Below are 25,832 nucleotides of genomic sequence, written 5' to 3' on the forward strand. Positions count from 1 at the left end.
CGAGGGGAGGCCCCTCCCCCGCAGCGAGGCGGCGCCGCCGACCCGGGAGCGGAGCAGGACGGGCCGCCGGGGCCGATGGCGAGGGACGAGCGGGGCCCGCGCGGACGGGTGACGGCGAGGGACGGGCCGGGCCGGGCGCGGCGGGGATCGGGGCAGGGGGGCGGTGGCGGTACCGTTTTACTGCCGCGTAAGTGCCCCCTCCGCCCGCCACCGTCATGGCGACGGGGGAGCGGCCGCCACGTGACCGGGGCGGGGGGCGGGAGGGGCGCCGGTGCCACGTGACCGCCGGGGGCGCGCGGCGTCAGAGCCGCTCCTCTGTCACGTGGCGGGGGCCCCACCCCCGGCGCCCCGCGGCCCGTTCCGGTCACGTGCCCGCCCCGCCCGCCCCATGGCCCCGGCGGCGGCCGCGGCCCGACCCCCGTAGCGCCGCCCGCACTCGGAGCAGCTCCCGGCGCAACTCGCACGGTAAGAGCTGCCGGCGCGGGGCGCGGGGAAACGGCGGCGCCGGGCAGGCCGCGGGACGCGATCCGCCTCTCGACCGCGCTGCCCCGGCTATCCGTTCCCCGGGGGCGGCGGGACCGCGTCGCGATGGTACCGCGGCGGCCTTTGGCCTTCCGCGCTTCCTCCTTGCGCGGCGGACGTGTGACGGTGGCCGGGCCGGAGCTGCGGACGGAAGGGGAGGCGGCACCGCCGATCTGCGCTCCCCGGAGCCGCGGGGGGTGGCGGGGAGATGGCAGCGCCGCGCCGGCGGCACCGCGGCCGCGGACACCGGGCTTTCGCCCCGGCTTAGCCCGGTGCGGGCGGCAGACAAAGAGATGCCGTGGCAGCGCCTTCCCCGCTGCCGCCGGGGCCGGCGGCCGCGCAGACCCCAGCGGGCCCGGCTCGTGGCGGGGTGACATCCCTCCCGCAGCGTGGGTGATGCGGATCGGGGACAGGCCGGGCTGGCCCCTCAGCACCGTACATCCCCCCGCCGTGCCCGGGAAAAGCGGCACGGCTGCTACCTCTCCATCCCGCTGGCAGATCGCTGCCACCCTTCGGGGTGCTGCTGAGCCCGCTCCCGGACCTGGCAGCGTCCCTGTGCCGCTGCGGGTCACACTGGGCCATTGGCACAGATATTCCATGATTCTGCTGTTGCCTGCGGGGAGCGGAAGCTCAGCAGCAGCAAGGCCTGCATTGATCTGTCAGAGCTTGCCTGCCAGCCCGTGCCCACCCTGGCCGAGGCAGGATTATTAAAACGTGCAAATGTTTCCTTTATTTCTGCTCAGAACTCGACAAAACCATATGGGAAGCAGTGGTAAGGGAGAGTGTTCAGAACAGGTGTTGTAAAAAACAGAGATAAGAGGTACTTGGGTCTTCAAAGGGGTTAGGAAGATTCACTGCAATGGAGGAAGGATAGCTGTTGGAATTTGATGGTATTTTCAGAAGCTGTGTTTGCTCCCACAGAGCTGGGAGGGGAGGGCTGGTAGGTGGATAAGCACACAGAACATTTCTTTTGGTCTGTGCCAACACTGAAGCTTCCTGACAGACCTTGTCCATTGTAAATTGCAGCTGAAATTAACGTCCCCAAGACAGGCCTGATGACAAGTTGTACCTCATTGTTAGGGCTCCTGGTTGATCCAAGTGCTTTTAGAACTGTTGACCAAGCTCTGCTGCTGGGGAATTTAAAATAAACTGTCTGACCTTCTTATTCTGGAAGATACTTGAACCAGCAGCTGAAGAACACAAATGCTGCAGCAGATTAAAATTATCACTGAAAGCCGCAAAATAACAGTATTTCTCTGTGTGCATGTGGCCCTGCACAGCAGCAGTGTCATCATCCACAGTACTGATTCCTGGAAACTTCTGATGTTAAATGTAGAGGTTATGAGATTTGGGCAGGCACAAGTACATCATTGATGGCTCTCACTGCTGCATAGTAAGCCTTACATGTCAAAAAAAAAAAAAAAAAAAAAAAAAAAAAAAAAGAAAAGGAACCTGAGCTGTGTACTGTGTGTGCTTTACTTAGCAAGGATGTAGCCTTGTAGCTTTCCCTGTAGGAGACAAGGAATGGAATCCTCAAGCAAGATTCCTATTTTAGAATTTTTCCTGTACTTCTTGTAACACAAAGCCATTTTGTTTCCATTAGTGACAGACGGTAACCTTTCTAAATTCCTATTATTAATAGGTTTTTTTATTCTTTCTGATGTGCTGTTCTAAAGACAGCTCAGGGTTTTCTCCATTTTGGGTAATGCTTACAGTGCTTGTGAGTTGTATCATCCCACTGCTACTGTAAATTACTGCAGGAAAAGGGAAGTACAGCAGTGACAGAAAGAAGAACAGCATGAGCCAGTGTGCTCACCCTCCCAGAAGGTGGAATGAGCCACTTGTGGGGTAATTGTGCTCTCACAGATTGCACACTGCAGGGTACTGGAATGGCTCTAAAGGAGAAGTTGGTAGCTGCTAATTCTTTTCTTCTGTAGTTGAAAGACTGAGTGTAGGTAGGTGAAATGGTGTGGTAGAAAAGCAGAGCAACTGGCATCAGAATGAGCCTGACTGGAAATGCTTTCATTTTTCTTGCTGTTCTGTACAGGTGTAATCCCTTTGTATTCTGTGACTTTGCCTCAGTTGCATTGGATAATAATAACCTTAGAGGACTATAAAGTAACAAAAGGGAGAAAACCATCAAATCCCTAATCTTGCACATGGTGAGGTTTCCAGTCTCTGGGAGTCTGTGGCCAGCTGCCTTTTTCCAGTAAGGCTAAGGTGCTGCTGAGACTGCAGACCTGCAACAGGAAACTACATAAAATGGTTGTGTGAATAGCACTGAAAGGGAATGATGCTGCTGGGAGACTGTAATGGATGATGCTAGGGAACAGTCCTGAAATCATGCCATGCAGCTTTCTCTGAGAAAGAAGTATTATCAAGGATGCCCTGAATGTGGCATGTTCTAGTGACTGCTGCAGTGGTGCTGATGTGAAACCCCACATTCAGATCAGCATGACTGAACTGTTTGGCAAAGCCTTGGATGGCTGGAATGGTGAAGGAGTGAAGTGTGAGTGCAGAGCCCTTTTGCCATTACATCTTTCCATCTAGTGCGTTACTTAACTCATTTGCACAGGAGCTTGTAAGACTTCTGCTGAAGAGAATGCTGTGGCACTGTACAGATTTTCAGAATAAAATAATGTGTTATCTTGCTGCTGGTTGGTGTTTTGTTGTTTTGGGGTTTTTTTTTAAGAAAAAAAAAGAAGTATGTGAATTTAAATGCTTAGAACCACCATTTTGTGATACCTACTAGTAGTGTGATAGCTGAGGCAGCTTACAATCTGAACTTTGGTGGGGGTCCTAGCAAATATAACAGGTATTATGAAGCACATGAAACACCCACATCAGCATTGGAAAAATATTATTTTGCATATCAGTAGTAAAGTTTATAATACACAAAATACAGCAACTGGACATACTAAACATTTTCAGCAAACGAAGATGTACATTTTTGGTAAGTGTACCAACAGCATGTTTGACAGAGTGTAGTAATACTCACCATATCCTTTATCTCTTGAAAAATTGAAGGCCATAGGGTGAACCTGGAGAGAGTAATGACAGTGACTGCTGGGGAGAACAATGCAGCAATATCCAAAGGCTTGCTGGTCTGAGACTGCTGACAGAATTATCACTGTGGTGTAGTAGGTGTAACATTAGTTCCTCAGTCTTCAGAGGAGAGGGACTGGCCAGCTGCAGCCAAGTGTACAAAACCTTGTTCAAGCCTTGAGCAAAACCTGCCACAATAAGAGCACCCAATTCTCACTAGGCTACCTTATCTTTAGCACAGTAAACTGAAAATCCATGATTTTTCACATACCTTGTATCCTTTCCTTTTCTGAAATGACTTAGCATCTGCCATTCTCACTGAAGAAGGGAATTGCTGCCAATGCCAGAGGAGATTTGGAATTTGTGATTGCTTAGCTTCAGTATTCTTCTGAACTTGAAAAAAACAGTAAAGGGACAGTGAAACGGGAAAATTTAATTATTTGTTTAAATGTAAGATTTGTAGGTCTTTTACTAGATCAAAAGCAGTATTAGCAATATAATTAGATGAATTATTTAGGTAGCTGGGAGTATTTTGTTTAAATAAATTTGGTGTTTATACTGAAAGAGGGGAGCATGTTTATCTGAAATACTCCAAAAATGATATAGGCATGAACAAGTAAATGTGGGCTGTAATACTTTAATATAGATAGGAGTAGTGAAAGAGTTACAGCAAAAATAATGACAGGTGATCAGCTCAACTGTATGTTTTTAATAGCTGGTTGTAGCCACAATGGCAACGTCATCTGAAGAAGTGTTGCTGATAGTGAAGAAGGTGCGGCAGAAGAAGCAGGACGGGGCGCTGTACCTGATGGCCGAGCGCATTGCGTGGGCCCCCGAGGGCAAGGACCGCTTCACCGTCAGCCACATGTACGCAGACATCAAATGTGAGTGACACTGCTGCAGCAGCACTGCTGCCGGCATCCCCACACACCACACCATGCTGGGTACAGCTACCTCAGGAGCCTTGCAGGGGTCTGCAGCTCTGGCCACGCTACTCTGTAGCAGTAGACATCAGGACTGTGGTAAATATCACCAGCTTAAGGATGCTACTGCCACAGAACTTCTATTGTCTTCACATGCTTAACTTACACTGCATTTACTGTTAGCTTTGATAAACTTCAGCAATACATTGAACAGAAAAATAATCTATGCCATGTGCTTGTAGATGGAAGGGTGGGAGGAGGATCAAGGAACTGTATAGAACTTTCAGTCTAACACAGAAACTATCTGGCATGTCATCTGTTTAACTCAGTATCTAAAGCTGTTTCAATTTTCACATAAAATGAACTCAGTTTTATTTTCATCTGACAGACCATAGCTTCAGAAGTGTCAGCTCCTGTAGTTTGGCCTCGCTGTTAACATTCCAAATAAGCATTTGCTGTTGCAATAGCAGAGCACTTGCAAGTCAAAACTAAACAGTAAATGTCTATAGGATGCTGCCTTTCTAGCTCCAATTAGTGCTCATATGACGTGCACTGATACCAAAGAAGGAATAAAAAATAAGTTGTGTGCGTCATTTGGTAATGGTTTAGTGATTATTGCTGTGTAAGGTCACATACAAGCACTGCAGCATGATCAAAAGTGTGTGATGAATCAGAACTAAGATGATCTTTTCTTAAATATAAAGTGATAAGTTTAAAAGTCCCATTCACCTATAATAATCAACTTTGTGAAGGCTTTATTTAACTATTAACTTGCAATTAAGCAGCTTATATTTTAAATATGTACACGTATAGGCATTGAAGTATTTTTAACTTAGACAAAAGATGTGCTTTTTGTCATCTGAAATAAAAAAGGATGATACGTATTTGTAAATTTGTAATAGAAAGGGTCATTTAGTGTTGACATTTGGTTCCTGTCCCCCACTTGCTTTAGAGATATTAAAAGTTAGGTTAATGCCATTTGCAGTGCTTCACCGAAGTCACTATAGGACAACAGTCCATAAGCACAGGTGTCCGAGCCTCTGCTCCCTCTGGTTATGAGGATGGAAGCAGGAATTAGATTTCCCTTGTGAGTCATGAGGGTGTAGTAGTACCTTGGAGGCACTGGTGATTGATCTGGGGAGCACTAGTGGCTACCTGCACTTAGCTCACCACTGGAAACTGGGATCCACATGTGCTCTGACCCACCCTATCTTTGCTTTCCTACCACTGCCCTTCAGCAGGAGCTGGGCCAGCTGGAAAAACAAAAGGGGGTGCTCTTCAGTGGATCACTTCCTTGGTTCAGCTTGCTGCATGAGCAATCATACAAGAAATGATGCAGGAAGAAGTGGAAAAGGGGAATGAGGTCACCTTTCAGCAGCAGCCTGGATTGGTTCCAGGTTAAAATGTCCAGGTGATGACAGCCTCATTTGCAGCAGTTTTCTAATGGATGCTGTGGGGAATGCAAAGATGAATCAGGACTCCTCAGCAGGAGCTGAAGGATATTGAGCAACAGGCTGCTGCTGTCTTGTGTGCTGTATTTTAGAGTGAACAAGGTGCAGGGTTCAAACTAATTCAAGAGGAAGCCTGACTGTTCCATTTTCACAGCTGCAGTTCACATGCAAGATAATGGTGTTTAATTGGATGATGAGAATAACTGCTTATAAGCAAACACTCTAGGGAAGACAGTTTCTTTATAAGCTTACTGTCTGTCTCTCTGCAATCTAGGCCAGAAAATCAGTCCAGAAGGTAAAGCTAAAATTCAGCTGCAGCTGGTATTGCATGCAGGGGACACAACCAACTTCCACTTCTCCAATGAAAGCACAGCAGTGAAAGAGCGAGATGCGGTCAAGGATCTTCTTCAGCAACTGTTGCCCAAGTTCAAAAGGAAAGCTAATAAAGAACTTGAGGAGAAGAACAGGTAAAGAGACAATAGCCTAAAAGTCTGTTGGTTTTTTTCCTTCTGTTAGCTGACTGTTGTGTATTTCTGTTAGCAGTTGTTATTTCAACAGCATGAATGATACAGCATTTGTTTCCCTAGTAAAAATCTCCCTGCTTTCAACTTCGAGGCAGTTCCTTGAGACTTGCATAACTGTCACATGTTGAGACTACACTTGTGTGCTTAGTGACACGTTCTTGAGGTGTAAAGGCAGCCAGTCTGGCTGCCACCTGGTCTTTCTTATCCATAGCTATGAGAGGAAAGCACCCAACTGGCAGTCTGTCTCTTTAGTCTTCTTAAATATGTATGTATCAGTTAGAAAAGCTGCTTGAAAGATTGTGTTTTTTTCTTTTCCAGAAATTTTGTGGAGCCTGGTGATTTTTTTTTCCTCCCCATAGCGCCCCATTTGCCCTTCAAATATTTTCTGATGTTTTATAGACTACTAAATTGTTAGGTATTTTCATGCAGCTCATTTGAGATGCTGCAGTTTGTTACTTGGTATACAGGATGTTTATTTTAAGAAATGTTTTGAGAAGATGTTGAGGACCTAAGTCTTTTTCCCAAATGGGCTCTTGAGATACATTTCCGTTCCTTTAAAATGTTTGTGTTGAACCAGTCCCTGTGGCCGCAGAGCTCTCTTCCCTGAATCTCCCTGATGAGTTTCACTTCATTCTAGTGTCTGCTGTGAATCCTGTGTCTAATGGCTTCCATTTCCAAAGACTGCTCTAGCTCTGAACGTAGTTAAGCTAAAGCTAGATTTTTCAAAACCTGAGAGCATTGCTGTCATGGACAGACTGGATCTTAACAAGGAGATTTCCAGCAGAAAGGCAAGAGCTCCTGTGCTAGTGCTGTGATACAGTCACGATTAACTGGTTCCAGTACTGCAGCAACCACTAGGGCCTGCAGCAATGCAGCCTGCTTTGGCACTGTTCCCATACTCATTTCTTTAAGCTATGTGCCTTATTTCTGACAGCATTGGTGCTGAGAACAAGGGCAGTCTTAGCTCTGAAACTTTGACTCTTTAAATGGAGTTTTACAGCATCACACCACAAAGTATCAGGAGCTTTTCTAGTTACAGAAAAGCCAGAATCCCTGCATGTACTCAGCCATAGTTTGTTCTCTTGACTAGAAGGCCAAGTCTGGTGATGGGGCTTCATTAGCTTAATTGCAACAGATAAGGCAGAAAAGATCCAGCCGGTTGTGGAAGGGTACAACCTCCAGAGTCCCCATGGCACTTCCTCCATTTATTGATATGTGGGAGTTGGGTATGTACCAAAATTCCAAGCTTTAATGAAATAACCAGAATAACAGACTGCTTTCAACTGTGCTAATTTGTAAGAATTGCCACTAATACATACTTGTGACAGTAAGAAAAACTGGAGAAACTCTGGTGGTTAAAACATAATAGGGATATCCTGCCACAAAGCTTTCACTTCTACCTCATCCTGCATTGTCCTTAGAGCAGCTGAAGGCTTTCATTCTGTCCAGATTGCAGTTTATCCATGTTCATCCCTAGACCATGTAGCCGTGAGACTCTTGATTTTTTTCCCTGATCAAGACCCTGAGGTACATGGTAAAGACTGGTGAGGTTATTGGCAGATTGTCAACACACATGCACACTTCCCTGAAAATAGCCCAGTGGGTTTCTAATAAGGTACAGCTGTAGAAACAGCTGCTTAAACATGTGTGAAGATTCAGGTGCAAGTTCTTTGCATTTTGGGTAATGGTACCTGATATGTGGATGATAACTTTTGTAAACATTGCTCCCTGGTGGAAGTAGTGACACGGAATGTGTCTCACACTTGTGCTGTGTCTGATCAAGGGATGACAATCCCACTGTTACCACAGAAACATAAATTAACAACTATTGGAGTAATGTGCTTTAAGGGCTCTTATCCCATACATATCTTGTGATCTATACTCTTGCACTAGAATAGAGATCTGTAGCTACTGAATTTTAAAATCTTAAACCAAGAATTGGAGAGTGCTGAAATCTCCTTTTTTTTTGCTCCCCCATCATACTTCTGTTACGGAACAGCAAGAATATTCATTGTGCTTTTACAGTTCAGGAGATTCCAGTCCTGGTGTGCAAAGATACAAAAGCACCACAGGGTATTTTAGGACAAGACATGAATCCCACATTAACTTTTTCTTAGGCATTACTGTTTTCTAACTTGCAGTGTTAACACCCATTTCTTAAGTCTTTTCAGACAAGCAGTACTATTGACATTGGTTGTTTACACAGTCTTGTTAAGAAATGCACAGCATTTTGAAAGAAAAGTTGTTTTCTGTCCCTTTTGTGAACTTGTGTTAGTTGTGGAAATACTAGTGATTTATTCTACAGTGTTTCAATTCTATTCAATACATTCTTTTACCAGAATGCTGCAAGAAGATCCTGTTTTGTTTCAGCTCTATAAAGACCTTGTTGTGAGTCAAGTAATCAGTGCTGAAGAATTCTGGGCCAACCGTTTAAGCCTGAATGCAGGGGATAATTCTGCAGCACCTAATAAGCAGGATGTGGGCATCTCTGCAGCATTCCTGGTATGTTGAACCTTTAACTTACAGGATTTTAGAGAAAACAAATTAGAGACAGTGAGAGTTCTGCTCATGCACTTTATTTCCATATACAGGAAAGTTGTACTTTCCTGGTTCCTCAACATCTTTTTTCTATTCCAAGTGTAAAGGAGAAAAAAAAAGTTTCCTGCTAATCTAAAACCTCAAATTTTTTTCAGTTTAAGATGTCAAATTTGAACTTAAATTTGCCAGTAGGCAGATAATATTTGTCCTGCTACTCTGCCTTCTGTAAAATGGGAGTGATGTGAATATATGGTCATTAGATTAAAGTGTATGAGCTCAATAAATTAAAGAGCATATCTGTGGCAGCATTGACATGCATAAGTGGACCTTTCCACATAAGGATTTCCCTTCCCAATTTTTTAACCCAATACATGCTTTCAGCTACTTGAAGAACAATTTGTGTATCTGAAAGCTCATTCTGTCTCTTTTTGTCTAACTTTCAGTTAGTTTGCCCATTTGTAGAAACGATGCTTCAGTAATTTCAGTGCAGTCTAAAAGTAATCTAGGTACAGCTTCAGTTTCCTCACACAGAGACAAGTTTCTGCTTCTGCAGCAGAATTCACACATTAGATGAAATCCCACTTCCACCTTTGTAGCGACCGTGCACACAATAGGTTTGGGAGAGAAAGAAGAGGTAGGAATTGTTTTAATTTAGCTGCTGTACAACCACTTGCTTTTTTTCCTTCCTTGGAAACACCTGTTGCCAAAGAAATTTGATGGCTGTGATTTCCTGTCTCCCATTATTCTTACACCTTAATGGTAAAAAAAAGAAACCCACCAAACCTTCAAAACGGAAGTGTTCTTCAACTAGCTGGTTATGTTTGTATCCTCTGCATTTGTGAAGAAGAAAAGTTCAGATATTTTTGTGTCTTAATTCAAAACAAATACGACTGGCTCTGCTCAGAATGAGTGTTTCCCGAGGGAGAAGATGGTCCAAAAGCTAGACTGAGGTACAGGAAAAGGAGGAAAAGGCAGCAGCCTGTGCAATCGTGTACTTTTCCTGTGAGAACTGGCCAGAGCACTTGCCTCCTCCAGAGCTTCTGAAAGGGATCACTGAGATCTGAGTTCAAAGTTCTGAGTAAGGCTAACCCTCGAGCTTTAAATTCAGTGTTACTGATCAGTTATACGAAGATGTTTTTAGTGTATAAGGGAATCAGGTGTAAGAGCCATAAATCCTTTTTTGTCGCTTTGTTATAGCCACTGATTGGTCACTAGCTGAATTGTTGAATGAACAACAAAACATGAGGCATATACTTATTTTTACTTTGAAAGAAGGATAAGCATAAATTAATTAGGCATACCTTGTTTTGACCAATGGAGTGCTCTTTGCTTTCTAAAGCCTGCAGTCTGCTTGTTAAATCATCCCTTAAGTAGCAAGTATAATAAAGTAATTCATGTTTGCTCATTTGTTCCTCATTCTAAAATATCTATGTACGATCAAATATGCCACGGATTACTGAGGAAGAAGGTTATTTTACCTGCAGCAGACCTTACTTGCAAGGTGCCAGTTCTTTCCTTTCTCCAGTTAGAGAAAGCATCCAGACATGACTGTTTTTCCCCTGTGTGCTTTTCCTCAGGCTGATGTACGGCCTCAGACAGACGGTTGCAACGGGCTGAGGTACAACTTGACTTCAGATATTATTGAATCCATATTTCGGACATACCCTGCAGGTAAGACCAGTGTTTTACGTACCAAACACATCCATTTAAGATTGGTCTTTTTACTGTCTTATTGTAGAAAGACTAAAATGTTAGTCTGCGCCTGAAAGTGTAAGGGACCATATCTTCCAGTCTTCCGGAATAATTTTCCCTGCCTCATTAGAGGGATGGGAAGAAGCATATTCATATGTTTCATAAAAGCATAAAATACACTTTTGAAATGGAAACCTGATTTTATTAAATAAAAACATGTCAACATGTTTTTATCAAATGTTGACTTTTTGTTTTTTAAATTTCGAGTAAGTGTTTGATTCCCATGATACTCTTCTACTCAGTGTTCCAATTGTTATTTTTCATGAAATCACCTTCGGGAGGAAAAGAACCTGCTTTCCATCCTTTCCCAGTCACTGTAATGAACACTGATTCATTTTAGCCCCTAGTGTGGGGGCAGTTCAAGAATGTTCAGGCCACTGTTACATGCACCTTTAAAAGCTTTACAGGCATAAATGAGTACCTGTTTGCTCATGCTTAACTACTGCAGTCCCTTCCATTTAACAGGGTGAATGGAGCCAGCCAGAAAGCAAGGAAGCCATCAAGGAAGTGCTGACATAAAATACCATGTTAAGATTTGTGGAACAGTTTGTAATTGTTCTCGGTTTTGTTCACAGTAAAAATGAAATACGCAGAGAATGTTCCCCATAACATGACGGAGAGGGAATTCTGGACACGATTTTTTCAGTCTCATTATTTTCATCGGGACAGGCTCAATACAGGCTCGAAGGACCTTTTTGCCGAATGTGCCAAACTGGATGAGAAAGGTAAGCTGGTTGTCTCTGAAAGCTACAGATGGTCATGGAAAGTTAGCTACAGCTTTGCCATTCTGAGCATGTTTCATAGTGAGAGCATTTCTTGGAACAAATCAGCCTTTGGAAAGTGGCAGCACTAGAAGTAAGCTTTACTATGAATTCCATAATATGCCATCCTGGTAGATTGATTATGTGCCATCAGTTACTATGGAATAATTTTGTGTACACAGTAGGTTTTGTTTTGTAGTATGTGCACAATTTACAAGAGGTACAGCTTTTGTTATAGAATGGGTTTTAGTAAATGAGATTCCTGTTAGTCCAGATTTTCCAGAGGAGTTGCCATCCTTGTTCTCTGTCAGTCTTTTTAATCTGAAATTCTAAAATATCATCTGACTCAAGTTTTTTATGAACTTTTGAGATAGGTTTGTGATGATATAGAAATGTGGGGAGTTGGGATCACTTACCACCATTCCATAATATATATTTTGGCTAATGAAAGCCTTCTATTAGGAATGCAAAACCCTCCCAGGCAGGGCAGCAGAACAGTGCCAAAATTAGAAGAAACACAGATTTGGTTCCCAGTTCCCACTACGATAACTGCATCTCAATTTATTTTTTAATCAGTGTTCAGTGATGTGTAAAAGTTGGTGAAAACTGGGCTAATTAGTAGGAAGATATTTTGGAGGATCTTCCCACATTTATTGCTTATTTAAAGTGGAACTTTAAAAATGGTTAAAAGTTTTAGTCCCCGTGTTATTTGGGCCTGTGCAGAACCTTTGTCTTCTTTTAAAGACTAAATATAACCTAATGATCCCATAGTTACTCTCTTTGTTTAGATACAGATTTGTTTAGATTAGTTTTTCATGATTTTTTAAATTTGTTTCACACAGGGTTAAAAGCAATGGTGTCTCAAGGAGTGAAAAACCCCCTGATAGATTTAACAGCTTTGGAAGATAAAACATTAGATGAAGTAAGTACTTGGGGGAAAAAAACAGGAAAAACCAAAGAAAAATCCAAAAGAAATCCATATCCCCTCCTTAGTTACATTTAAGTGGATCCTTTTAAAACCACTACCAATGCTAATTCCAAAACAAATCCCTTACTGGGCAGTTGCAGTAGTTGTGTACTCAACATTTCTACTGCTGTGTGTGTAGGGAAATGGAGACTGTGCCCATGGACCCGTGTGGTCACATCTGCCGTGGTGTGCAGGATGTAAATACAGGACTGCCATTTTTAAAAGACATTCTCTTTCATTTGGGTTTTTTGGTTTTTGTTGTTTTGTTGGGGTTTTTTTGTCTAAAGTGAACTCTTCGGTTTTTTCCTACCTTTTAGACTCTGTGACAATGTACAGAGGAGTTGCACAAAACAGGAAAAAGTCTTTGATTTGTTCTTACTTTGAACATTGCTACTTGATTCAGCCTAACTGAAGGACACTTTATACATGTTCTTTGTTTACCTTCAAACACCCTTTTTTTTGCTAAGATTATGACTAACTTGAACTATTACCTGCCTCCAAGAACAAGTTAAAACAATTCACATCAACGGTATACCATAATGTGGAGTAACTTAAAAATGTGCTTTTCTGCAGTTGATTTAACTGAAACTGCTCACTTGTAGTTAATAATGAAGCTGCATTTCTAAGGTTTTTGGTGTGTTTTGTTGGATTTTCTTTTTTCATTTTCTTTCTTTTGAGAGTTATCCAGAGCTAGCAGTCTGAAACTGGACCATGAGTTTAAGACAGGTGTGTTTGAAGTGCTCTGCAAACTGCCCTGATTTGCTTTTGAGGCTGGTTAACAGTGAGCATGAAACTGCCCATGGGCAAAAGTGCTAGCTGGCAAGTGGGGAATTCTGGCAGCATTTTAAGGCTTGAAGGTTTTTGAATTTTCTAGTGCTATCACATCCTCCTGACAGGTATGTTTTAGCCTGTGGGCTGCTGGTGTCCCACTAGATGTTAAAAAGCAGTCAGTAAAACAATTGCTGTCTTTTCTTCACCATCAGTGCCTGTTTTGCACAGGTAATCCTTGATTTTTTTAAGCTAGTTCTGTTTTTACTTATAAAATTACCTGTATAAGACTTGTTACCTTCTCTCTGACACCTCTAAATTGCCAAGCGTTAGCAGAATAAAATAGTCACTGGAGATTTTTCCAAGTACATAAGGAGATGGACAAAAGTAGGAAAGTGATGCTGTGGATGATGATGCAGAGGAGGTGGCTTCCTGACTCAAGGGAAAACAGAATTGTCCTGCTGCTCTGGGGGCAGGATGGAATCACTGTTGTTTTCTTTGTAGGGCTACGGTGTTGCTTCTGTGGCCTCTACATCAAATGCCTCAAAGTCTGCTAGAGAAAGTAGCAATGCTGCCATCATAAAACGCTTTAATCATCACAGTGCCATGGTCCTTGCAGCTGGCCTCAGGAAACAGTAAGTTTCAGTGTTGTGTAAAAGATTCTTGGAGTAAATTTTAAGGAATTTCTAAAACCAAAGCACATCTTCAGTTACTCATCCAACCTTTCTTTTAATTTTTATGAATGAATTATTTTCCTCTATAAATGAAAATATCTTTAGGTTTCATTTTACTTTATAGAAGTTTTTCAGAGCTGTTTGAAATGATGACTGCTATTTTTAACTGAGTTATCATGTAAAGCAGATTAAAAAGGAAAGAATGTGTCTGCCTTAGATGTCTAGCCCTGGTGAAGGCTGCAGAAGTAGTGTTGTGTGTGCTGTGTGGAGGTGAGGTCTGGTGCAGGGAGCTGTATTTCCTGCCTTGCAGGAGCAGCTCTGCTGGGGCTTCTGCTGGCATAGGTGGATCAGATGAGAGACTCCTCAGGTGCAGTCCCTGCCCCTGGCCAAAAACACCTGGCAGGTCACCTGCTCAACAACTGCTTTATGGACAACCAGCAAGGATTACCACTCTACCCAAACCCTACAGACCTTAACTCTGAGAGATCTTAGTTAATATTTCCTTCTGTTTAGCTGGGCTCCCTCACATTGTTCTTCTGTTTTGCACAAATTGAGCACTGCACAAATTAAGCAATCTCTTCTGGGCAAAGTGTGTTTCTGTTTCTCAGTTCAGAAAGGGACACCAGGATAGGTCTCCTGGAGCAGTTGAATTGCAGGGCGCCCAGAGCTCTGCTAAGACCTGGTTGCATAACTGTGTATACAAGGTGTTTCTAATTTAGCCATGATTTTGCTGTGTCCCACATGCAATGTTGGCATGCTGCTATTTCTGGAGAGAGGGACCAGCACCTTCTCCTGCTGTTGAATTTCCCCCATGACAAACAGGGTTAATGTGAGGAGTTGGTTCCTTCTGTCTCCATGAACTGCTAGAAATTAAGACGTAAAGGGGAAAAATTATGTGAACATGCATATAAAGTTTTTGAAACAGATGTATTTACTTTGTCTCTAGCTTGTATCTTAAGTTTCCTGTGAGGTGAATTCTTCTTAATGCTGTTTCTCTATTTCAAGAGAAGCACAAAATGACCATTACAGTGAGACCAGCAGTACGGATGGAAACTCCAGGGATTCAGATTTCTTTCAGCCACCACTGAAAAAGGTATAAAGTTAGCTGATGTGATTCTAACTGAATGGAACTGGAAGCCCTGTCTCTCAAAAAATTGCTGAAAGTTCCTTACTTGTTTATGACACATCTGAAGTGAAACTTTTTTAGCCTTGTTTAGAAGTATATTGAATAACAACATGACAGCTTGTAAGAAGCCTTGTTACCTCTGTTAGTAAACACAAATAAGTTACACATTGAAGTATTGTGCTGTTCATCTCTTCAGTAGTGCCCAATGAAAGTAAAAAATTCTAAGACGCTTCAGAATCTGCTTCTTTCCATTTTCTGCAGTTCTATTTTCAGCCCCCTTCAAATTGTTTTTCGTTCAAATGCCTGAAAACTTCTAGGGAACATCCATCAGAAAAGGATATTGGTATTCAAGCACCAATATTAACCTGTCAAGTGTGTTGTTTGCACAGGGGATGATGAAACTGGCACATGACAGCCTTCATTTTAGTCAGAAGCTGAAGCAAGGCTGAACTGAGAGTGTAGTGACACCTGGTGCAGTGAAATACAGGGCAACAGCCTGGTCTAGACTAACCAGAGCAGCTCACAAAGTGGAAGAGAGTACTGTAATTGCTATAAAACTGAATTGAATACTCTTCCTGGAGTTGACAGCCTAAACAGAAAATGTCAGAGAGACTCAAAACTTGGCTGTATTGTGAGAAAACCTTGTAGAATACGTGCATTGTTAAATGTTGGGGTAGTCTTTGACTTTCCTCAAAAGCTGCAAGTTTTACTGAGAAGAAAATTATATAGCAAGACTAGAAGAAATGTGTTGAAAAGGGGAGTGAGAGAGTAGCAGGAGAATAGGAGACTTCAAAAATAGTTTTCTAGTTGTACAAAGTCTGATATCACTGTGCTGTTACCTCTCACTGCTAATACTCCACAGCTTTTCTGTCACCAGGGGATAATTACTGTGGTTTTAGTCTTAGACTCCTATACACCAGCTGTTAAATAATCAGTATTTCTGCTAATCTGTCGTTAGATGGATGTACACAGAGAGCACAAATTATTATCTACGTACACTCCTTGCAAGTGGCAGGGATTTTTTAAAATTAGGCTATGCCTAATTTTAGCCAGGATCTGGAGAAAAAGCAGTAGTGCCAAGACTTCCAAATGGCCCATCCGGAACAACATTGGGCATCCCTCCCCCTGGAGGATAGGCATGAGTCATTCCATACCTGGGTTTTCTTTGAGGTTTTAGTAACCCTTCAGCTCAAACCTGGTGCACCAGAAGAAAGCACTGCATGCATGGACTTGTGCCTTCATTAGTAACATGTATCATTATTGCATCATTTTAGGTAAAACTGCAGGAGGCCATTGAATATGAAGATTTATCGAAGAATAATAGCGTTAAAACTATTGCACTAAACTTAAAGAAGTCTGATAGGTAAGTTAAAATAATGCACAGCCATTTCAACAGAGCCAGTTTATCAGGGGTCTCATCACAGCCCACACAGGACCAGCTGAATTAGTCCCTACTGTGCCACACTCAGGTGTGGTACAACTAAGTTTAGAAACCTACTATGAGCTTTTGCATAAACCAGTTTCCTTTTTTAATTTGTAGTTTTATTTCTCAGAGTGGTTGGAGTAAGAAGGGACATCTGGAGATCATCTAGTCCAATGCCTGTGCTAAATTCTATTTTATTTTTCAGGGGGTTGAGTCTCTGTAGGCCAACCTGAATGACCCTGCCTGGTCATTTCAGTGAAAGCCTAACAGACCTCTGTTCACAGTTCAGCATGTCATTGCAGCTGTCAGTGGCAAAATGTGTTACATCTTAAAATATGTGTAATTCTGACAAAAATCCACTCCCAGGCAAAAATGTGCAGCTGGGATAGTTTGGACTGCTCACTGGTCTAGGATTTTTCTAGTAGTAGTCCTCTTGTTTTCTAGACTTTTGAGTTTGAGAACCATAGATGTAACATCAGAAACGGAGCAGTACTACCAGAAAGAGAACAGTTCCACATGTGCACCTAACTTCATTTAGCTTAGTTTCAGTTGAAAGTGATGGGAATTGCTCCATTCTAATATTTCCAGAATTTGGTGCCAGGGGTACCTTTTCATTGCCAAAATGATGATCACGGATCCAGCAATAGAAGTTGTTATTTGCTGCCATACCATCCCTAACCCAACCTCTTCCCATGTGGCAACATATTGTACTTTATCAGTAAATAATGTCAACAATTGCAAAGCATCTAAAATTAGAAACATTAGCAGAACTGTCCAGGAGTTTGCAAGTTTGTCCTCTTGCTTTACCAACACTCTTACTAATAACACTTTTCTCACCTCACAGGTATTACCATGGTCCAACTCCAATTCAATCACAGCAATATGCAACCAGTCAGGATATAATTAATTCATTTCATAGTATTAGACAAGAAATGGAAGCATATGTACCCAAACTAACTCAGGTATGGAAGTATACTTAAAAGATGCCCCTCTTGATTTTAGCTTAGCATCTTGCCTGCTATACAGTTTTGTGTCTCGTGTACTGAAGTTTCAATTTTTCATGGTAAACTTAAATTATCTCCAGTTTCTGTTAACTGATTTATTTTACAGATTTAGGTGATACATTTTGAGCTGTTATGTTTAAAATCTACACAATAGGAAACTGAGTCATTGCTGATGCTCTGTTATATTCTTCTGTTCCTGCTTTCCTTTGAGGAATAGTAAAGGTATAAGGGAGTAAAGCAGGATAGTCATGCACAGGCTGGTGTACTGATCCCACCCTCAGAAGTTTAGGAGGTTACAGTGAGCAGGTTTTAACTGAGCTGGTCTTTTGCTCCTAGATGCACTCAGGCTGTTGGGCTGCGGTGGGCTGCTCAGATGCTCTGTGCTGGCACCTGGAGGGCAGCAGAGCCCTGTGGCCTGACTCCCCAGCCAGCATCTGAACTGAGCTATTTGTAAACCTACTTTGGCCCTAAGCAGCCACGATTCTGCTACACTTATGGACAGTAATGCTCTGTCTTATTTCACAGTAAGTGCAGAGCCAGTTCAAGGTCTAGGTAGAGAAAAGGTTATAATTAATTGGAGAGGTTTCACACCAAACGAGCTGTAGCACTTAAAGGCACTCTGACTAATTCTGGAGAAGAGCAGAACCTGAATTTCCATGTATGTGTTCAACTATTCTTGTTTTAAAAAGAATTTATTAGAAAAAGGGACCTGAAATATTTGTTCCCTTTCTGTCCAGGTTCTTTCAAGTGGTGATGCTGCCAGCACTATTGCAGTCCTGTCACCTGGAGGAGCACTTATGCAGGGTGGAACACAGCAAGCCATAAACCGTAAGGATTTGGGATGTCTAATGCTGTAATCATGTCCTGTTGCATTGCACAGTACAAGCTGGCTTGCTGTTTCACCTCTCCCTTAACACATGTTACAGTAATAAAGGAAAGTATGGAAACATGTAGCTGGAGTAGTGTGAGTTACAGCAACAAAAGAAAAGCCACACCATGGGAGTGGTAATGCCTGCAAGGGTGCTGAGGTAAATGAACGAGAGAACATTTTACATAGCAAGTAATGAAACAAACACCTGATAGATAGCAAATTGCTTTGCAGATATGGGGTTTTACTCGTTCAGCCTTTCTGATTTTTTATTTCCTGGACTGTAGAATAGAACATACTCTGGAAACTCTTAAGGAAGCAAAGCCTAGATAATCATCTAAGTTTATTAAAAACTTAGTTTTTTGCAGCCTGCATTTAAGATCCACAGTTTGCTGTGAAAAAAGGCAACTTTCTTGTACACTACAAGGGCAATTCAGGCAGCATCTCCTTCTCACACCCCCATCCAACCAGCAGTTTCCCTGTTGTCACACTGCTGCCAGTGTGAGTTCCTGTCTCTTTAGCCTCACAGCAGATGAATCCCTGTTCTCAGGATTTCTTACAGTTTTTCAGTTTATCTTGTGTTACGTGGTCTGAAAAGCAGCAGAAAGTAATTCAGACAGCTGAAAAAGCAAGTATGAATTCTTTATGGTACTGAAAGAAAAGGAATCAGTGAGCAGTGATGAGCCTTTCTTACCCATCTTGGTTGACATATTGGGTGCTACACTTCACTTCTTTGAGCCTGACCACCACTTTTTTTAACAGTCTCGTCCTGAAATTTGATATTCACTGTTCAGTTCACTGTGCTTATCCTCAGTGACTACTTGTACTTTTTGTTTGGATTTTTACAGTTGTAGCTCATACCTTTTTCTTGAGTCCTGTCACCCTTTCTTCTTTAAGAGTGCCTGGGACACAGTTCTGTTTTCCTGTCTGGATTTTTCATATTCCATATGCTGTAACCATATTGCAAAGATAAGACAGAGGGAAACACCTGAAGTACCCACCAGAGAGCTCTTAGCACTGTGCTGTGAGGGCAACATGGTCCCAGTGCCAGCAGCACCACGCTGTTAGAACAATACAAATATACTGCTCCTAATCCTGGATTAGATTTGGTGTCCATTCTTTGCCTGGCATAGATCTTCCTAAATAATACACAAGCTTCCCAGTATAGAGCCATAAATAGCAGCTGACTGATCTGACAGCTGCTGAGAGTCTTGATCTGATTGCTGCTGAGGTGTGAATCACCTCAGTGTTCCCTCCCAGCCAGTCTCTGTGACTGTAGGGGAAGTGTACATTGCTGAGCTCCTTCATTAGCCTTAGTTCTCATTTTTCATCTGATTGTTGGAGTGATATGAAAAAACCTTTTCCTCTTGCAGAGATGGTGCCAAATGACATTCAGTCTGAACTAAAACACTTGTATGTGGCAGTAGGCGAACTGCTACGACACTTCTGGTCCTGCTTCCCTGTTAACACGCCATTCCTAGAAGAAAAGGTAAGGCAGAGCTTCCTCTTCAGGCCCTGGTTATGATGTGGTGTAGAATGACCATGGTTTAGAATGGCTGTCATTACTGAAGTATAGAACTAATAGACATGCCTCAAATCAACACAGCACTTAATCATCCCTAGAACTGAAGGTCACAAAATAACATGAAACCTTATTTTTTTCAGCAGTTCTGCTGGAACTATTAATTAAAATCATCCTTGCCCCTGTCTCCCTGTTATAGCTCCCTTTAGGAAGAGTAGCTGTTAGCCAGTTTCAAACCAAATGGGCAACTCTGTTGCAGCTTCAGGGTTCTCATTCCAGTTTAAAACACAAAACCTAAAGCCTCCTTCCCCAGCTCCAAGAAGCAATCTCCACAGTGACAGTACAAGCAAGTTTCCCTTATTCTTCTATCCATTGCAAAAATCACTGTCATACCTTCAGAACACACACTGCTTTTGAGAACCAAGTTGCCTTCAAGGACAGATGTTTGTCTACAGCCACGTCTGTGATTGTAACTATTTTTCTGTTGCTTTTGACCTCACGTGGATAACCAAGTTAAAAATTTGCATTCAGATATGTTCGCACATCTGCTGCAAAATGTGAAAATCCAGTCTTTGCTTGAAGCATAAAAATCTTTTTGTGAATATCTTGGATCTATTATAGTGTTTATTAAGGAAGTAATAATCAGTGACACACTGCACTAATCTCAAAAATAAATACAGAGAAGTGCTAGAGACTGATATTTGAATAATTTCCCTTCCTCAAACTACACAAACTTGAAGTAGCCCCCAGAATTAATTATAAGGTATTTTGTTAGAGAACAGTTTGTTAAAGGAAATTAAACTTCTGTCTTACTATAATTCTTCAGTATTGTAATACTGGTTTCTGTCTCTCTCAGGTTGTGAAAATGAGGAGCAACTTGGAAAGATTTCAGGTTACAAAGCTCTGCCCATTCCAAGAAAAGATTCGGAGACAATATTTAAGCACAAATGTAAGGGGAAAGTGCTGTTTAATTATGTGGGTGCATTTTAATAATTTCAGTCTTAACTATGAGAGGATGATAGCTTTGTTACTTCTTATCCTAGGGCATTTCAATTTTTTTGTTGACTAGGAAATGGGCAGAGAGAAATTGGGTACACAGTTAAGTAGTTCTCTCTCCCTGTCCGACTTGCTGTGTGATGCCAGCAACTGACAAGAACTGTAACTTGAAATTACCCAAGTGATAGAACAAAAATGGGAAGCTGTGTTTAATTTTTCACTTCCACCACGAGGTAGAACTTGAGCAACCTCAGAACTCTCCCCCCTGTCAGACATGAAGTGGTCACAGGCTGAATACCAGAACAGACAGCACAATGGGGTGTCACTTCCCCATGACCTGTGAGCTCAGCAGTTCTCTGCACTGCTCCCTCTGTGGAGATTTTGCAGCAGAGCCTCAAGGTCCTTTCTCTGATTTTAGCAAGATTACTCATAGTCAATAAAAGCAAGAATCCACATGGAAGGGAGGGGTGGGGATCTGTTTTCCAGCAGCTGGGGCAATGTTTTGTCCCTTTTCCTGTTTCAGTTGATAAGTCATATAGAAGAGATGCTGCAGACAGCCTACAATAAGTTCCACACGTGGCAGTCCCGGCGCATGCTGAAGAAGACGTGAGGGCACATCCTGTACAGGTCTGAGAGCAAAGCCTGCAATAGGGTAGGACTACAGCCTAGGTATGTGCAGATCTTAGAGTTGTTGCAGGAAGACCTGCAAGCTGTGGACTTCTGGAAATGATGCTAACTGAACTTGCACATTTTTGAAAAAGGACTGAGATTAAACTTGAAAACTGGGGAGAAAAACAAGGAAGAACCAAAACGGAAGAGCTGAGGCGCAAAAATATTTAAAAGACACTGTTTACTGCAGTTACTCAGGAACTGCTTTTGAGTTGCATAAAGAGCTGCTTTCAGAAATAAAAAATTTAAAGAGGGTGTATTAATAAAATTTGTTTTTCTGTCTAATTTTTTTAAGAAGTGTATGGCACAGGGTAGATCTCAAAAGTTTTTCTTCACTGGATACTGACATTTTCTTGAATTCTGTTTGTACTTTCTGCAACAGTTTAACAATGATGTTTTAAAACATAGCTGAGACTGTTTTTGCTTCAAACATCTGGGAGAGCGTAGCTGTCGGAAGACAAGCTCCTGCCATATGTTTCCCCACCAATTGGAAGCAAGAGACATTGCACTGAAAGCTGTTCGTGGTCTGGGGTCCCTAAAGGTACACAGGGGCAAACTTTTGCCTGAAGTCTTCGATTTTTATGCAAAAAATTTTCAGCCATCAGTTTTGCATGTTTCCTTTTGAGTGCAAGTGTGTGCTACTGCAATTTTTTTTTTTTATGGTGGCATTTGTTCTGAGGAGAGAATGCATTTTTAAAAATGAAATTAAATAAAGTTTCTTACAAAAGAAGTCATTTATTTTCAATTCTTAGGCATTTTTTATTTCTTCTCCTAAATCTGTTTTCCTTCACTCTTCCCTTTTGACTATTATAATGTTTTTGGCGAATTGATAATCATTGCAGAGAAAAATGTGTTATTTACAGTGTCCATAGGTATTGGGAATCTGTGCCATACTTTGTTCTAAATAGAATCAGTTCACAGTTTCAGACCAACTTGTCTGGTATTAAATGTGACTTAAATGCAAAGTAACTCCCTTTTCTAGAATATATGCAGTTTATGACAACCTTGTATTTTTTTTGACTGGACAAAAGCCCAGTGTGGGCTACTGAACTTTTTTACTTCAGATTAAATGTGACTGTTAAAGATGCATCTACTACAAAGACAAATCAGACTGACAAATATGTATTCAAGGCAAGCACAGCAGTGTTCAGTGCAGCAGAATAAATTCCCCAAACCTGCATGATGGCTTAATACTACATTTTGGTATGATGCTAAAACGTGATAGTACGATGTTGGGTGGATAATTCTTGAAAAATCCTACAGCAGAAAAGATGTATTGGTGTAGCCAAGTGGGTGCTTGTTCTGTGCTGCTGCTCTGTTTATGCAAGAGGGTTTTTTTCTTTAACTGGTGTGTGGAAGTCAGCAGCTTCTTTTGACCCTTTTCTTTCCGATTTTTGTACTGTGCTATAACATTTTGGTAAAAGCTGGGTTTCAGTTAAGCATTGCTGTCTGCACCAAAGCCCTGCTCAGAAATGTGTGCTGTTGTTCAGCCCTGTCCCTGTCTGCTGCTGCAGATCATGCGTGATCCCCGCTCTGCACTGTCCGTGTGGTTCTGCTATGAGAAATGACTGGGCTCAGCCTGAGATGCCCGCTGCTCTTGACAGGGTGAAAATGTCCCTGGGAATACACAGATGTACTACAGCATTTTGGGGGATGAGTGCACATCTTTTCAAGAGTTACCTCTTGTGAGAACTAAACTTTCTCTAAAATTTAGGCTTTGGGTGTGGCTTTATGCAGCCAAATCCCCTTGTAAGTGCAGGCAGCTCCCAAAAAAAAAGGGTAGTTCTCCTCCAATCCAAAGCATTTAGTCTAGCAATTCTGAGGCCAAATTCCAACTGTTCCTTGAAAGCTAACACACCTTTCAATATATCAGAGGGCTAGGGTCAAGAAAACAGGTCTGATTTACATTCTAAGTGTGCCTGAAGCTATGAACAACACATTTAAGTATTAGACTGCACTGAGACTTCATTTTAAAAAATCATGAGAGAGTTTTGAACACAGAACTAATTCACCTTTAATTGGAATGTATTTTTTATTCCTGGAAAGACTTGGCAAAATGGTTAACGTGGTGAAAAAGTGTCAGTGCATCACAAGAACATTTTACAGCTCCAAGGACCAATGTTTCTAACCACTTTGGGGATGGTGATGCAATAGCTTTAAGTTATTATTATAATATCAGGCTATCATGACCAGAACTAGGGGGGAGGACTATGACACTAAATTCAACAGTTTTGCCTAGAGACTGTACAGGCAAGGCTGCTATGCACTTCATATTGCTTTTTCAGGTATTGTGGCAATAAGGCACAGGCCCCTCCTCACGTAAAGGGAGGTAAACTAAATATTCTTTCTACATTGTGTTCCCCTTTTCTGTAGCATGGTCCAAAACAGATTCATTCCTTAAGTTTTGAAACTGAATCATCATGCATTATATTACTATTGGAATCTTTATACTGACTTGTATTTTTAATGAGAATTCATAAAACTTGTATCATTGGCATTGATCTAAGATTTGTAGAATAAACCCTACTGAATTCTGAAGTGAAGTCTTCTCTAATGCTTAGGCTGTGTTTTCTGATTGAATTAAATCCCTAACAGGCTCTCTTGAGGTCAGAACTGGGAGAACTGTGTGTAACTCTCTTAGCTGTCCCTTGGTGCTGACAGATCAGCAGCCAAAGAGTTACAATATAATGACTGTCAAATTGTTTCATTTTCAGGATTTGAAAACTTCTCCTGTTGCACAAGGAATCTCCACGGTTACTAGTGCTACTGTCCCTCTGTTCCCTATCATACAAAAGCCACTTGAGGTCTCCAGGGATTAGTACTCTGCTTGTTCCATATATTGATGCAGCAGCTGTTGGTTCAGGAGAGCTGCACAGGAGCTTTGGCACTCACTCTAATCCAAGGTTTGCTAGTAATGGAGAAGGGATAATGCAGATACCAGCCTCTGCATTTCAGCAGATGAAGATATTTAGATGCATCACAAAAAATGCTGGGCTAATTCTCTCCCAAGAGCTCTTCCCCAGTCAGGGACAGGAGGTGATGGCCTTCCACTGCAGCCACCCCACAGGTAGCTTCTTACATGCTCACAGGGTGGCTCTCAAGACTATCTGCAGCTTCCTAATGTGGCAAAGATCTCACCAAGGCCCTGTTGTCCTTTTCCAGATGGGTGATTTTCTCCACCACTCTGCTTAAGATGTTTTGGTTTTTTTTCAGATTTTTGTTGTTGTTTGCAGTTTTTTTAATTTTTGTTTTGTTTTCTGTTTTTCCTTACTTATGCTGTAAGTACATCCTTACAATTTCTAGGAGGTGGTATCAGCTAGAAAGCATTCCTTGTCCTTGCCCAAACTCCTATGGAACAGCTGCTTTATCCAGAAAGTCACTTGTATAAGCAGAGAAAGTAACAAGAGGAAAGCTTAAGACCCAGTTTTCCATTATCCATCCTGTTTCCTTTTCCTAAGGGAAGAGCCTGCCCAAGCATCCCTGTGGCTTTGGAGCCTTTGTACTGCAAGAGTTTTGGTGTGAGCCACGATATTCTGAACTTGTTTCCATGCTCTCCCTTGCCCTGCAGCAAGAACTGGAGCTCGATCCAGATGGGACACAGCAACTTTTTGAGTAGCAATCAGACATCACTGGTGATCTAACACTGATCCTCAATAAACCCAGTGACAGATGTGTTCCTACAGCAGAGCTCAAAAGCCTGGGAAACCACAAAATTACCTAACCCGGTCTCCCACGTGTTTCAGGATACTGCGTTTTCTCTCAGCTCTCTGAGCACATCATCTCCCCAAAAGATAGCCAAGCCCTTGGCTGTCTGCTGACAGCAAGGGAGTTTGTTAACATCCTAGATGAAAGGTGCTCTGTGAGGGCTCTTCTGGGGTGAAGGGACCAGATCTAGAGGTGCAAGATGCAGCCAGCACAGCTGACCAGGCTGAAGGAGCCAGACCAGACCACTCCTGGGCAGTGAGCACCCCACAGGCTCCTGGTACCCTCAGTGTGGGAGCTCTGTACTCTTGTACCTGCTCCCCACAGCCTACACCGTCACAGTTCTCCTTTGTGCTGCTCTCCAGGCAGCTTTGGGCTCACAGCTGGGTGGCAGAGTGCCGCCACAGTGATGGGAAAAGTGCCTTCAGGAATGCAATCCTTGTTGGCACTTACCTAGCCACATGTTCTCAGCTGCTGTGTTTCCACCCATGAACATTTCCATCCCCTCCAAAACCTGACAGCCCTCTGGTCTTCCTCTCCCCATAAAAGTCCACATACCCTTCACTGTAGAAAAGCCAAACTACTGCAGTAGTTCAG

At 42.4% G+C, this 25,832-nt stretch overlaps 1 protein-coding gene and 1 pseudogene across 1 annotated transcript; both read left to right on the top strand.

Annotated features, from left to right (window-relative positions):
- The first annotated feature begins 331 nt into the window (after positions 1–331).
- On the top strand, positions 332–24,071 carry GTF2H1 (general transcription factor IIH subunit 1). The gene is made up of 15 exons (XM_063398118.1): positions 332–465; positions 4,283–4,451; positions 6,216–6,408; positions 8,805–8,967; positions 10,581–10,674; positions 11,331–11,480; positions 12,359–12,438; positions 13,756–13,886; positions 14,931–15,018; positions 16,326–16,414; positions 17,319–17,436; positions 18,216–18,306; positions 19,720–19,835; positions 20,725–20,817; positions 21,388–24,071. Exons 2-15 carry the CDS (start codon positions 4,298–4,300, stop codon positions 21,472–21,474), a joined length of 1,647 nt encoding a protein of 548 aa, XP_063254188.1. The 5' UTR covers positions 332–465; positions 4,283–4,297; the 3' UTR covers positions 21,475–24,071.
- LOC134551046 (uncharacterized) lies at positions 474–1,969 on the top strand (annotated as a pseudogene).
- Positions 24,072–25,832: the final 1,761 nt, after the last annotated feature.

Source organism: Prinia subflava, chromosome 5 (genome assembly GCF_021018805.1).
Source record: "Prinia subflava isolate CZ2003 ecotype Zambia chromosome 5, Cam_Psub_1.2, whole genome shotgun sequence".
NCBI classification, from domain to species: domain Eukaryota; kingdom Metazoa; phylum Chordata; class Aves; order Passeriformes; family Cisticolidae; genus Prinia; species Prinia subflava.

Bases quoted from the DNA above. Each gene is read 5' to 3' on its own strand.
- GTF2H1 (XM_063398118.1), top strand. From the start codon at position 4,298: ATGGCAACGTCATCTGAAGAAGTGTTGCTGATAGTGAAGAAGGTGCGG. The intron at 15,019-16,325 runs GTATAAAGTTAG...GCATCATTTTAG, and splicing joins TTCAGCCACCACTGAAAAAG to GTAAAACTGCAGGAGGCCAT. The intron at 20,818-21,387 runs GTAAGGGGAAAG...TTCCTGTTTCAG, and splicing joins GACAATATTTAAGCACAAAT to TTGATAAGTCATATAGAAGA.